We start from the raw sequence: 14,507 nt of genomic DNA, 5'->3' as shown, positions 1-14,507 counted from the left end.
CCCTTCCAACTCCCCTCACTCTCTCCATCCCTCCCTTCCAACTCCCCTCCCTCTCTCCATCCCTCCCTTCCAACTTCCCTCCCTCTCTCCATCCCTCCCTTCCAACTCCCCTCGCTCTCTCCATCCCTCCCTTCCAACTCCCCTCATTCTCTCCATCCCTCCCTTCCAACTCCCCTCCCTCTCTCCATCCCTCCCTTCCAACTCCTCTCCCTCTCTCCATCCCTCCCTTCCAACTCCCCTCCCTCTCTCCATCCCTCCCTTCCAACTCCCCTCCCTCTCTCCATCCCTCCCTTCCAACTCCCCTCCCTCTCTCCATCCCTCCCTTCCAACTCCCTCTCTCCATCCCTCCTTTCCAACTCCCCTCACTCTCTCCATCCCTCCCTTCCAACTCCCATCCCTCTCTCCATCCCTCCCTTCCAACTCCCCTCACTCTCTCCATCCCTCCCTTCCAACTCCCATCCCTCTCTCCATCCCTCCCTTCCAACTCCCCTCCCTCTCTCCATCCCTCCCTTCCAACTCCCTCTCTCCATCCCTCCTTTCCAACTCCCCTCACTCTCTCCATCCCTCCCTTCCAACTCCCATCCCTCTCTCCATCCCTCCCTTCCAACTCCCCTCACTCTCTCCATCCCTCCCTTCCAACTCCCCTCATTCTCTCCATCCCTCCCTTCCAACTCCCCTCCTTCTCTCCATCCCTCCCTTCCAACTCCCCTCACTCTCTCCTTCCCTCCCTTCCAACTCCCCTCACTGTCTCCATCCCTCCCTTCCAACTCCCCTCCCTCTCTCCATCCCTCCCTTCCAACTCCCGTCATTCTCTCCATCCCTCCCTTTCATATTCTGTCCTCCTCCCTTTTTCCATCTCCCCATCTCTCACTCTAACCCCTAGCACATAACACCATAACACACAGCAGAATTAAGCCATCCAGCTAACAGAGTCAGCTCCACCATTCTATCGTGGCTGATTTATTTTCCCTCTCAACCCCATTCTAACGTTTCTGTCCGTATCCTTTAACACCCTGACTAATCAAGAACCTATTCGCATCCGCTTTAAATATACCCAATGTCTTGGCCTCTACAGCCGTCTGTGGCCATGAATTCCACAGTTTCACCACCCTCTGGCTAGAGAAACTACTGCTCATCTCTGTTCTGAAGGGATGCCCAGTCTTCCTGCTTCCTGTCTCTGGTTTAACCCTTCATACCCTCTCACCCCAAACACACTTTCTGTCAGCTCCCCCCTCCCCCCCTCCCCCAGATCCTGGTTTAACCTGTCTCCCCCTCCCTGCCTCTCCCAGGTCACCAAAGTCTTTCAGAAGAAGAAGATCTCAGTGACCTACAGTTTCCGCCAGTCCTTCGCCCTCCACGAGATGAAGGTTAACCTCTTTCAGAACGCCTGTAAGTCCCGCTCGAGGCGTACCCTCCTCCCGTCGGGAGGGAGAGCCAATCTGCTCGGCTGGTGGGAGAGGGGGACGGGTGGTTGTTGGATTCCGATGTTTTTAATACAAGGTTCTTTCTGAAGTCAGGAAAGAGGCACAAAACGTGTTGCTTGACGATCGTTTTATTGGGCGTCAATAGAGCAGAGAGGGCGGGAAGCAGACAGTAACAAGAGCGGGCAGGTGAGCGAAGGGAGAGAGAAGCAAAAGAGGAGAAAATGGTGGTGTCGCTGTGTGGTCAGCTCTTTATATACTCCACAGATAAGCAACCTTGCATTCAAATTTGTAGATAAGAGTCAACCAATCGGAAAACCCTGTTCAAATCATGCAGCCCCAGAGCTTCCCGAATCATACAGAATTGTAACCACTAGGGGGCACTCTAAACATTTGCATATTTATTCTATGACCACTAGGAACCACACTAACCAATTACATGTGTATAGGTAGCTATTTAAACAAATACAAGCAGATATTTAATTGTTAAACTGCAAAGAAAGTAACAAACAGTCTAATCCATCAGCAGGGAGTGCGGTCTCCCGAGGCAGTGAGCGGTAGGGCACTGAGGAGTGTGGTAGAACAGAAGGATCTGGGAATACAGATCCATAATTCGTTGAAAGTGGTGTCACAGGGAGAAAGGCTCGTAAAGAAAATCTTTGGCACATTGGTCTTCATAAATCATAGTGTTGAATACAGGAGGTGGAATGTTCTACTGAAATTGTATATTGGTGAGGCCTGATTTGGAGTATTGTGTGTTGGCTGTGGGTGAGTGGGGCATTCGGTTGGCAGTTAAATGAACCATTTGTCATAGGCAAGGCAGACATGTTGGGTGTGGGCACGTGTGGCCACGGTCGCTGTGTGCTAGTTCTGTGCAAAAGTCTTAGGCACATATCTATAGCTAGGGTGCCTCAGCCGTTTGCACAGGACTGTATTTATCAATGTGGAGCGGAGAGTGAGTTTATATCGGTGAGAGCAAAGAATACTGGGATTAGCAAGTGTGGAACACTGCAGGAGGGGTGTGGAACAGGTGACAGAAAAAGCCAAAAATATAAAGGAGGATAGTAAAAGCTCCTTTAGGTATGTGAAGAGGAAAAAATTAGTTAAGACCAAAGTTGGGCCCCTGAGGACTGAAACGGGTGAAATTATTATGGGGAACAAGGAAATGGCAGACGAGCTGAACAGGTACTTTGGATCTGTCTTCACTAGGGAAGACACAAACAATCTCCCAGATGTAATAGTGGCCAGAGGACCGAGGGTAACAGAGGAACTGAAGGAAATTTGCATCACGCAGAAAATGGTGTTGGGTAAACTGATGGGACTGAAAGCTGGTAAATCCCCAGGGCCTGATGGTCTGCATCCCAGGGAACTTAAGGAGGTGGCTCTAAAAATCGTGGTCGCATTGGTAATCATTTTCCAATGTTCTATAGATTCAGGATCAGTTCCTGCAGGTTGGAGGGTAGCTAATGTTATCCCACTTTTTAAGAAAGGAGGGAGAGAGAAAACAGGCAATTATAGACCAGTTAGTCTGACATCAGTGGTGGGGAAGATGCTGGAATCAATTATAAAAGATGTAATAGCGGCATATTTGGATAGCAGTGGCAGGATAGGTCCGGGTCAGCATGGATTTACAAAGGGGAAGTCATGCTTGACTAATCTTCTGGAGTTTTTTGAGAGTGTGACTATGAAAATGGACATGAGAAAGCCAGTGGATGTAGTGTACCTGGACTTTCAAAAAGCCTTTGATAAGGTCCCTCATAGGAGGTTAGTGTGCAAAATTAGAGCAAATGGTATTGGGGGTAGGGTACTGATATGGATAGAAAATTGGTTGGCAGACAGCTATTTACAATATACATTAATGATTTAGATGAAGGGATTAAAAGTAACATTAGCAAATTTGCAGATGACACAAAGTTGGGTGACAGTGTGAAATGTGAGGAGGATGTTATGAGAATGCAGGGCGACTTGGACAGATTGGGTGAGTGGGCAGATGCATGGCAGATGCAGTTTAATGTGGATAAATGTGAGGTTATCCACTTTGGTGGCAAGAACAGGAAGGCAGGTTACTATCTGAATGGTGTCAAGTTAGGAAAAAGGGAAGTGCAATGAGATCTAGGTGTCCTTGTTCATCAGTCACTGAAAGCAAGCATGCAGGTACAGCAGGCAGTGAAGAAAGCTAATGGCATGCTGGCCTTCATAACAAGGGGAATTGAGTATAGGAGCAAAGAGGTCCTTCTGCAGCTGTACAGGGCCCTGGTGAGACCACACCTGGAATATTGTGTACAGTTTTGGGCTCCAAATTTGAGGAAGGACATTCTAGCTATTGAGGGAGTTCAGCGTAGGTTCACGAGGTTAATTGCCGGGATGGTGGGACTGTCACATCTTGAAAGATTGGAGCGACTGGGGTTGTATACACTGGAATTTAGAAGGATATGATTGAAACATATATTATTAAGGGATTGGACACGCTAGAGGCAGGAAACATGTTCCCGATGTTGGGAGAGTCCAGAACCAGAGGCCACAGTTTAAGAATAAGGGGTAGACAATTTAGAATGGAGTTGAGGAAAAACTTTTTCACGCAGAGGGTTGTGGTTCTGTGGAATGCTCTGCCTCAGAAGGCAGTGGAGGCCAATTCTCTGGATTCTTTTAAAAGAGAGTTAGATAGAGCTCTTAAAGATAGCGGAGTGAAGGGATATGGGGAGACGGCAGGAAAAGGGTACTGATTGTGGATGATCAGCCATAATCACAGTGAATGGTGGTGCTGGCTCAAAGGGCTGAATGGCCTACTCCTGCACCTATTGTCTATTGTCTGTTGAGTGTCAAAGGGGAGGGAGGGGTAGTGTGTGGGCAGACACACCCAGCCCTGGGACACCAAACAATTCCAAACCATTGGTTTATTGTTCATTACAGAATGTCTCTCTGGTGTTCCCCTCATCCTTCCCCCTTCCCAACCATGATTCCCCTCTCCCTGCCCCCTCCCTACGGTCCACAATAGATACCCAGATCAGAATCAGATTTATCATCACTCATTTATGTCATGAAATTTGATTTTTTTTGCTGCAGCAGCAGTACAGTGCAATACAGAAAATTGCTACAGTATTGTGCAAAAGTCAGGCACTCTAGCTATATATATGCCTAAAACTTTTGAAGAGTACTGTACCTTGACAATGCCGGCTGTGATACTGTGGGCAAGCATGACCATATCCGCTGTGGCCTGAGCAGACATATTGGCTGCAGAGAAAAGGTGGCCAGGTTGGCTGTGAGCAAAAGTTGCTTATTGGCTTTGGGCAAGGGTGGGCATGTCAGCTTTGGGCAAGGGCGGGCATGTCGGCCGTGGGCAAGGGCGGGCATGTTAGCTTTGGGCAAGGGCGGGCATGTCAGCCATGGGCAAGGGCGGGCATGTCAGCCGTGGGCAAGGGTGGGCATGTTAGCTTTGGACAAGGGTGGGTATGTTGGCCGTGGGCAAGGGCGGGCATGTTAGCTTTGGGCAAGGGCGGGCATGTTAGCTTTGGGCAAGGGTGGGCATGTCGGCCGTGGGCAAGGGCGGGCATGTCAGCTGTGGGCAAGGGCGGACATGTTAGCTTTGGGCAAGGGCGGGCATGTTAGCTTTGGGCAAGGGTGGGCATGTCAGCCGTGGGCAAGGGCGGGCATGTTAGCTTTGGGCAAGGGCGGGCATGTTAGCTTTGGGCAAGGGCGGGCATGTTGGCCGTGGGCAAGGGCGGGCATGTCGGCCGTGGGCAAGGGTGGGCATGTTAGCTTTGGGCAAGGGCGGGCATGTCGGCCGTGGGCAAGGGCGGGCATGTCAGCCGTGGGCAAGGGCGGGCATGTTAGCTTTGGGCAAGGGTGGGCATGTTGGCCGTGGGCAAGGGTGGGCATGTTGGCTGTGGCTGGGAGGCTATGTTTCTGTTGGGCAAAGAGCCCCTGTCTGGTATTATAGCCTCACCCTTTTTTCTGCAAGGTTTTAAAGTCAGTCACCCTGCCGTCTCCTCTTTCCCTGACAGACTATCCCCATGGGATCAAGTTGGCCTCCTCCATTCCCAGCGCCGAGAAGAAGATTCTGATCATATTCAATGCCCCCAGCGTCCAGGATCGCACGAGGTTCGCCAGCGATCTGCGCGAGTCTGTGGCCGAAGTTCAAGAGATGGAGAAATATCGCGTGGAATGTAAGCCCTCACCTCTCCCCCCACCCACCGCTCCTCTGGACAGGGGACGGTCCAGATCCTGGCACTGATGAGTGTGATGAGAAGGTGTCCTGTCTTGGGTTTGGATGCCTTGGGGTTTAGAGGAACAAGAGGTAACCTTAATCCCAAGGGTGATGCTGAGGGACAATCACCACTGCCCCCTGAAGAAGGGTCTCGGCCCGAAATATCATCTGCTTACTCTTTTCCATAGATGCTGCCTGACCTGCTGAGTTCCTCCAGCATTCTGTGTGTGTGGCCCTGGATTTCCAGTATCTGCACAATCTCTTGTGTTTACAACAGTATGTAGTAGGTCATTTAAAACTGAGGCAGGTCGAAACCTGTCTCCAAGGGCATTGGTTCTCCAGACCAGGGGTTCCCAACCCTGGGTCCACGGACCCCTCGGTCAATGGGAGTCAGGGCTCATGGCATAGAAACAGCTGGGAACCCCTGATCTAAACGGTGGTGAAGGCCAGCTCTTTATTTCTTTGGGTGGCACGGCAGCGTAGTGGTTAGCACAACGCTTTACGGTACCAGCAATCCAGGTTCAATTCCCGCCACTGCCTGTAAGGAGTTTGTACGTTCTCCCCATGACCGCGTGGGTTTCCTCCCACAGTCCAAAGACTGACCGGTTGGTAGGTTAATTGGAAACTGTCCTGTGATTAGGCTCAGATTATATTGGGAACTGCAGCCCAGAGGGCCAGATGGGCCTATTCCAAGCTCTATCTCAATAAATCAATATGTAATTAATGTGGAAATGGATAAATATTGGAAAGATTGAGCAATTAGAGTGCTGGCACAGGAGAGGAGTTGTGGCCAGCCTCACGTCAGCCACGGTCAAAAGGTGTAGGAACAGAATTGGGCCAGTCGGCCCATTTGATTCTGCCCCGCTATTCCATCATGGCTGATTTATTATCCCTCTCAACCCCACCAGAAACGCTGGATCGCAGGAGACAGAGAGGTCATTCCCGGGAAGAGAGGGCAGTGAAGTGAGGTGGTGGGGGAGCCTGGGAGAGAGGAATCCCAGCTGAGATCACCATGGCATAAAGACCAAACCTGAAGCACTCGGGACGACTTTGTTGCCCAAATGACCAAATCAGAATCCCAATCAGATGTATTATCACAAATGTGCAAAAGTCTTAAGCACAGATATCTAGCTAATATGCCTAAGACCTTTGGACAGTACTGTATTTGTCAACATGGAGTGGAGGGCAAGTTTGTAAATCTGGCAGGGAACGAAGGATGTTGGGAATTTCTGTATGCGCGTAGATTGGGAAAATCAGATTGGTACTAGATACCAAGCAGGGGAATTTCTAAAGTGCCCACGAGATGCTTTTTATGGTTGAGCCCACTAGGGCATCAGCTATTCTGGATTGGGTGTCATGGAATTGATTAGGGAGTTTAAGGTAAAGGAACCCTTAGGAGTAGAGTGATCATAATATGATAGAGTTCAGCCTGAAATTCTAAAGTCAGATGTATTAGTATTACAGTGGTATAAAGGGAATTATAGAGGCATAAGAGAGAAGCTGGCCAAAATTCATTGGAAAAGAACACTGGCAGGATGACAGCAGAGTAGTAACGGCTGGAATTTCTGGAAGTAATTCAGGAGGTGCAGGATATATACATCCTAAAGAGGAAGAAGTATACCAAAGGCAAGATGACACAACCATGGCTAACAAGAGAAGTTAAAGCCAACGTAAAAGCCAAAAGGGGGGGCATATAATAGAGCAAAAATTAGTGGGAAGTTAGAGGATTGGGAAGCTTTTGAAAACCAACAGAAAGCAACTAAAGACATTATTTAGGAAAAGTTGCAATTCGAAGGTAAGGTAGCCGTCAAAATTAAAGAGGATACCTAAAGTTTCTTCGGATACATAAAGTGCAAAAGAGAACTGTCTGTCTGTCTCCTGCGAGTGGATATCGGACAGTTGGTAAACGATGGCGGAGGGTTAGTAGTGGGGGGGGGAACTGTTGAACTATTTTGCATCAGTCTTCACTGTGTGAGACACTACCAGCATGCTGGAACTTCGAGAGTCAAGTTACCATTACTAGGGAGTAGGTTCTTGGGAAGCTGGAAGGTCTGAAGGTAGATAAGTCACCTGGACCAGGTGCTGTACACCCCAGGTTCCTGAAAGAGGTGGCTGAAGAGATTGTGAAGGCATTAGTAATCATTTTCTAGAATCACTAGATTCCAGAAGATTGGAAAATTGCAAATGTCACTCCACTCTTCAAGAAGGGAGAGAGGCAAAAGAAAGGAAATTGTAGGCCGGTTAGTCTGACTCAGTGGTTGGGAATGTGTTGAAGTCAGTTATTTAGAATGAGGTCTCAGGGTACTTGAGACACAATGATAAAATAGGTTGTAGTCAGCATGGTTTCCTCAAGGGAAAATCTTGCCTGACAAATCTGCTGGAATTCTTTGAAGCAATAATAAGCAGGATAGACAAAGGAGATGTTGCATAACTTGGGTTTTCACAAGGCCTTTGACAAGGTGCCACACGTGAGGCTGCTTAACAAGCTACGAGCCCATGGTATTACAGGAAAGATTCTAGCATAGATAAAGCAGTGGTCAATTGGCAGCAGACAAAGAGCAGGAATAAAGGGAGTATTTTCTGGTTGGCTGCTGGTGACTAGAAGGTCAGTGTTGGGACCGATTCTTTTTACATTATACGAGGGGTGATTGACAAGTCCGTGGCCTAAGGTAGAAGGGGTCAATTTCAGAAAACCTAGCACATTTACTTTTCAACATAGTCCCCTCCTACATATACACACTTAGTCCAGCGGTCGTGGAGCATATGGATCATGGACCTCCAGAAAGTGTCCACAGCAAGGGTGATTGATAAGTTCGTGGCCTAAGGTAGAAGGAGATGAGTTATTAACTTCAAACTTTCTGCATAATCACTCAAAGCGTTGAACTGCACGTGCATGTAACAAGAGCTGTAGAACTCACCTCCTTCTACCTTAGGCCACAAACTTCTCAATCACCCCTGCTGTGGACACTTTCTGGAGGTCCAAGATCCGAATGCTCCACGACCGCTGGACTAAATGTATAAATGTAGGAAGGGACTATGTTGAAAAGTAAATGTGCTAGGTTTTCTGAAATTGACCCCTTCTTCCTTAGGCCACGGACTTGTCAATCACCCCTCGTATGTCAATGAACGCCTTGTGGCAAAGTTTGTGGACAACGTGAAGATTGGTGAGGGGGCAAGAAGTTTTAAGGTAGTAGAGAGGCTATGGAAGGACTTAGACGGATTAGGAGAATGGAGAAATAAATAGCAGATGGAATACAGTGTTGGGAAGTCTATGGTCATGCACTTTGGTAGAAGAAATAAAAGGGTAGGCTATTTTCTGAATGGAGAGAACATTCAAAAATCTGAGGTACAAGGGGACTTAGGACTCCATAAAAGTTAATTTGCAGGTTCAGTCTGTGGTGAGGAAAGCAAATGTAATGTTGAGGGTTTGTAAAGCACTGGTGAGGCCTCACTTGGAGTATTGTAAGCACTTTATCTGAGAAAGGATGTGCTGACATTGGAGAGGGTTCAAAGGAGATTCACAAAAATTATTCTGGGATTGAAAAGCTTGTCATACGAAGAACGTTTGATGGCTCTCAGCCTGCACTGAATGGAATTCAGAAGTACCAGGGGTGACCTGATTGAGACCTATCGAATGTTGAGAGGCCTTGATAGAGGGGATGCAGAGAGGATGTTTACTGTGGTGGGGAAAACCAGCGAACACGGCCTCAGAATAGTGGGACGTCCATTTAGAACGGAGATGAGGAGGAATTTCTTTTGCCAGAGAGTGGTGAATCTGTGGAATTCGCTGCCACGGGCAACAGTTGTTATGTATATTTAAGGCAGGGGTTGATAGATTCTTGATTAGTCAGACCGTGAAGGGATACGGTGAGAAGGCAGGAGACTGGGGCAGAGAGGGAAAATGGATCAGCCGTGATGAAGTGGCAGGGCAGACTCAATGGGCCAAATGGCCTAATGCTGTTCCTATATCTTATGGTCTTATGGAATGGTGAGGGTGGAGCAGTGAAGGTGTTAGGGAAGGAGTGCCAGGGCCCCTCCCCCTGCCCCTTTCCCACTCCCAGTCCACAATAGAGACCCATATCAGAATCAGGTTTATCATCGCTCAAATATGTCATAAAATTAGTTTTTTCTGCGGCAGCAGTACAGTGCAATACATAAAATTACTACAGTATCGTGCAAAAGTCTGAGGCACCCTGGGATATATATATGTGCCTAAGACTGTTGTAGTTATATAAAAACAAGAGGTTCTGGAGATGCTGGAAATCCAGAGCGACACATTCACAATGCTGGGGGAGCTCAGCAGGTCAGGCTGGAAGTGAATAAACAGTCAGCGAACCGGGCCGAGACTTACCTTCACGACTCGTATATTTAAAAAATGGAATTAAGTAAGTAGCGTTCAAGTGTTCCTCGTCCAATGAGAAATCTGAGGGCAGACGGGAAGATGCTGTCGCTGAAACGTTGTGTGTGTGCATCCAGGCTCCCGTAGCTGCTCCCCAGTGAGAACAGGCCTGGTTATGTAAACGGCAATATGCTATTAACCCAGGGGGTTGCTGACACTAGGTGGAAGCGGTTTCTGGTCTCAGAGCAACCAAAGCAACCTGCCACACTGCAACCAAAGTAGTTGCACAGGGGCGTTTATATATAGAATATCAGATCCCCCGGAGTGGGGTTACAGGCTGGGGTCTAATCCAGGGGTTTGGGGGGTTTATATATAGAATATCAGATCCCCAGGAGTGGGGTTACAGGCTGGGGTCTAATCCAGGGGTTTGGGGGGTTTATATATAGAATATCAGATCCCCAGGAGTGGGGTTACAGGCTGGGGTCTAATCCAGGGGTTTGGGGGGTTTATATATAGAATATCAGATCCCCCGGAGTGGGGTTACAGGCTGGGGTCTAATCCAGGGGTCTGGGGGTGTGTTTATATATAGAATATCAGATCCCCAGGAGTGGATTATGGGCTGGGATCTATCCAGGGGTATGGGGAGTGCTTTATATATAGAATATCAGATCCCTGTAAGTGGGTTATGGGCTGGGGTCTATCCAGGGGTTGGGGGGAGGTTTATATATAGAATATCAGATCCCCAGGAGTGTGTATGGGCTGGGATCTGACCCAGGGGTTCTAACATTGCTCACTGCCCCACACCCCTCCTCCCGCTGCAGCTGAGCTGGAGAAGCAGAAAGGCGTGATCCGCACCAGCATGTCGCAGAGCGCCAGCCTGAAGAAGGACGCCCTGAACGGGACACTGACCAGTCTGGACGACACGTACGCCATGGCGGAAGGTCTGAGGCGCAGTGCGCTCAGCAGCTCCCTACGGGATCTCTCTGACGCAGGTAACCCGCTGGGAAGGGGAGGAGTCAGTTGGAGATGCTTGGGGAAAGCATCTTGGACGTGACCGAGCGGGGTCTCTGCTAACCCCTCTCCTCTTACCCAGACCACAGGCTCATCTCCAAGTGAACAGAATCACCCACTCCCAGAGTCAGACACAGAGTGAAGCTCCCTCCACACCGTCCCATCACACACTCCAGGGGTCTGACACAGTGTGAAACTCCCTCCACACCGTCCCGTCACACTCTCCCGGGGTCAGACACAGAGTGAAGCTCCCTCCACACCGTCCCATCACACACTCCCAGGGTGAGACACAGATTGAAGCTCCCTCCACACCGTCCCATCACACACTCCCGGGGTCAGACACAGAGTGAAATTCCCTCCACACCGTCCCATCACACATTCCCAGGGTCAGACACAGAGTGAAGCTCCCTCCACACTGTCCCATCACACACTCCCAGGGTCAGACACAGCGTGAAACTCCCTCCACACCGTCCCATCACACACTCCCGGGGTGAGACACAGATTGAAGCTCCCTCCACATCGTCCCATCAGACATAGAGTGAAACTCCCTCCACACCGTCCCATCACACATTCCCGGGGTCAGACACAGAGTGAAGCTCCCTCCATACTGTCCCATCACACACTCCCGGGGTCAGACACAGAGTGAAACTCCCTCCACACCGTCCCATCACACACTCCCGGGGTCAGACACAGAGTGAAGCTCCCTCCACACCATCCCATCACACACTCCCGGGGTGAGACACAGAGTGAAGCTTCCTCCACACCGTCCCATCACACACCCCCAGGGTCAGACACAGAGTGAAGCTCCCTCCACACCGTCCCATCACACACTCCCGGGGTGAGACACAGATTGAAGCTCCCTCAACACCGTCCCATCACACACTCCCGGGGTCAGACACAGAGTGAAGCTCCCTCCACACCGTCCCATCACTCACTCCTGGGGTCAGACATAGAATGAAGCTCCCACCACACCTTGCTGTCGGACACAGAGTGAAGCTCCCTCCACACCGTCCCATCACACACTCCTGGGGTCAGACACAGAGTGAATCTCCCTCCACACCGTCCCATCACACAGTCCCAGGGTCAGACACAGAGTAAAGCTCCCTTTACACACTCCTGGGGTCAGATGTAGAATGAAGCTCCCACCACACCTTCCTGTCGGACGCAGAGTGAAGCTCCCTCCACACCGTCCCATCACACACTCCCGGGGTCAGACACAGAGTGAAGCTCCCTCCACACTGTCCCATCACAGAATCCCAGGGTAAGACACAGAGTGAATCCCCCTCCACACTGTCCCATCACACACTCCTGAGGTCAGACACAGAGTGAATCTCCCTCCACACCATCCCATCACACACTCCCAGGGTCAGACACAGAGTGAATCTCCCTCCACACCGTCCCATCACAGAATCCCGGGGTCAGACACAGAGTGAAGCTCCCTCCACACCGTCCCATCACACACTCCCGGGGTCAGACACAGAGTGAAGCTCCCTCCACACAGTCCCATCACACACTCCCGGGGTCAGACACAGAGTGAAGCTGTCTCCTCTCCATCCCAGCACGCACTCCCATATGAGTGAGATGTCTACTGGTAACTGTGTTGTGCTTGGATGGAGGCTGGGAAAGCCTGATTACATATCGCACTGTCACTGTTTTTGAGGCACTCCTGCGGTCCTGTTGAAGGCCAGGTTTAGCGGGGTGGAGAGTTGCCTGGTGTGCAGAGCGGTGTAAGTCGATGTGGCAACATCCCGGGATACGCTCTGACGTGGCAAAGCGAGGGGTGGTGCAGGGTGCTACTGTGGACAGCTCCCGTAGCTCTGTGGGTTCCTGTTTGGAGAGAGACAAGCAAGGGTGATGCACGTCACTGTTGACTGGCTGGCGTACCCCTTTCCTACGTGTGGGTTCATTGCCCGTTCCGGAGTTCTGCAGGAGGAACGGTCAGAGTCAGATTGGGGAATTATTGAGGGCGGGCCAGCTTGGTATCCGCCCGGGACCTTTTTCCCCGGATCTGTCTCCCTCAGGACAGCACAGCATGTGAGGGCTACCCCAGACAGAATGTTTCCCTCAGACAGAGCGAGGCATCAAGTGGGAGACGTCACTGAGTGTCAGCAGGACAGTTCCCAGAGAGGTTTGGGAATATCGTTCATGTCCTGGGGGTCCTCTGTCACCACCCTGTAATTACTGGGGTGACAGGTCCGTTCTGTCTGACGTAGACTCGCACTGCCGGATGGGGAACACCGGGGTGAGAGGGAGGCACTGGGAGCTGTCCCTTCGGCCCCCCCCCAACTCTTCACACCATCTGTCTGATTTGCAATGGGTACACTTTCTCTTTGAGACCTGTGATGTCATTAGCTCGAGTGTGAGGAATGGCGCAAATGTGGTGCAGAAAAGTGACGCTGTCACCGATATATGATGTCAGAGGAAAAGGGTGATGTAATGCTATATGTGACATTCAGGGGCAGGCTTTAGTTCCACAGGGAAGGGCTGGTGCCATGGAGGGAGGTGTTGTCATTGGTGTCTGATGTGACATCACTGTAATGTCATCAGAGTGATGACACTGAGACTGCATGATGTCAATGTCACTGGGTTTACAGGATGTCACCAGTCAGTGATGTCATTGGGTTGTGTGATGTCACTGGGAGTGTGTGATGTCACAGGAAGATTGTGTGAGGTTGTGGGGAGCGTGCGATATCACGGGGAGAATGATGTTAACAGGTGAAGTGTCATGTCATGTCAGGAATCGGAGAGCTCAGAGGAGAGTGTGATGTCGCTGGAACTGACCAGTACCGTTTCAGGGTTCCTTGTGATGTGGCAATTTGTGTTTTCTGTCCTGGAGGGTGTGATGACACATCTGAGTTCAGTTGGTTTTCGTGTCAGTGTTTCTTACTCTGATCTTCCCCTGCCTGTCCTGGAGCTCTGCTGCATTCCGCACCTCCCCGCTGACCCCTCGGTGGCCCAGGAGGACACCGCTCCGACGTGGGCAGTGTGCAGTTTCTGCCTTCCCCCACACCAGAGCCCTCGGCAGCTGCAAGAGGCCGCCCTGTCCTGATCACCCGCTCGAACGGGGCGGGGGGTCAGTCCGAACTGAGGCCCCACAGCGGCTGGAGACTCCATCAAAGCTGGCCACCTCACCGCTTCTCCCCATTCTGTGACCAACACCCCCAGCCATCAGCTTCCCTGTGGAGGGCCCACTCTCCCCTCACCAAAACCCAGTTGTAGGTACGTGACTCAGTGTGTGTGTGTAGATTCTGCATGCGTCTATGGCGTGTGTGGTTACGTGTGTGTGAATATGCAGGCATGGTGTGTAGATGTGTGTACGTGCCTGATCTTCTGTGTGTAAATGCGTCTGTGTGTGTGTGAGAGACTAGGTAGATGCCAGTGTACATCAATGTGTTGGGTTGATTTCTGTGGCCAACCGTCAACCACGTTTTCGGAAATATTTCCATAGGGATGTGTGTGTCTATAGATGTGTGTGTGTGTGTGTGTGTGTGTGGGAGGTGGGTGGGTGGGCTGGGGTCTCTCGCTGTCCTGT

At 50.5% G+C, this 14,507-nt stretch overlaps 1 protein-coding gene across 1 annotated transcript in view; it reads left to right on the top strand.

The window, feature by feature from the left end:
• LOC140192809 (IQ motif and SEC7 domain-containing protein 2-like) overlaps positions 1 to 11,229 on the top strand; it is a 42,194-nt gene extending 30,965 nt beyond the window's left edge. Inside the window, exons 7-9 of the mRNA XM_072250288.1 lie at positions 1,290 to 1,389; positions 5,423 to 5,584; positions 10,786 to 11,229. Of these exons, the coding sequence (XP_072106389.1) occupies positions 1,290 to 1,389; positions 5,423 to 5,584; positions 10,786 to 11,018 (495 nt within the window). The 3' untranslated portion in view covers positions 11,019 to 11,229. The remainder of the gene's footprint in view (positions 1 to 1,289; positions 1,390 to 5,422; positions 5,585 to 10,785) is intronic.
• Positions 11,230 to 14,507: the final 3,278 nt, after the last annotated feature.

Source organism: Mobula birostris, unplaced genomic scaffold (genome assembly GCF_030028105.1).
Source record: "Mobula birostris isolate sMobBir1 unplaced genomic scaffold, sMobBir1.hap1 scaffold_2712, whole genome shotgun sequence".
Classification (NCBI taxonomy): Eukaryota; Metazoa; Chordata; class Chondrichthyes; order Myliobatiformes; family Myliobatidae; genus Mobula; species Mobula birostris.
The sequence above is the reverse complement of the archived record's forward strand: the minus strand, read 5'-3'. Positions and strand labels throughout refer to the sequence as shown.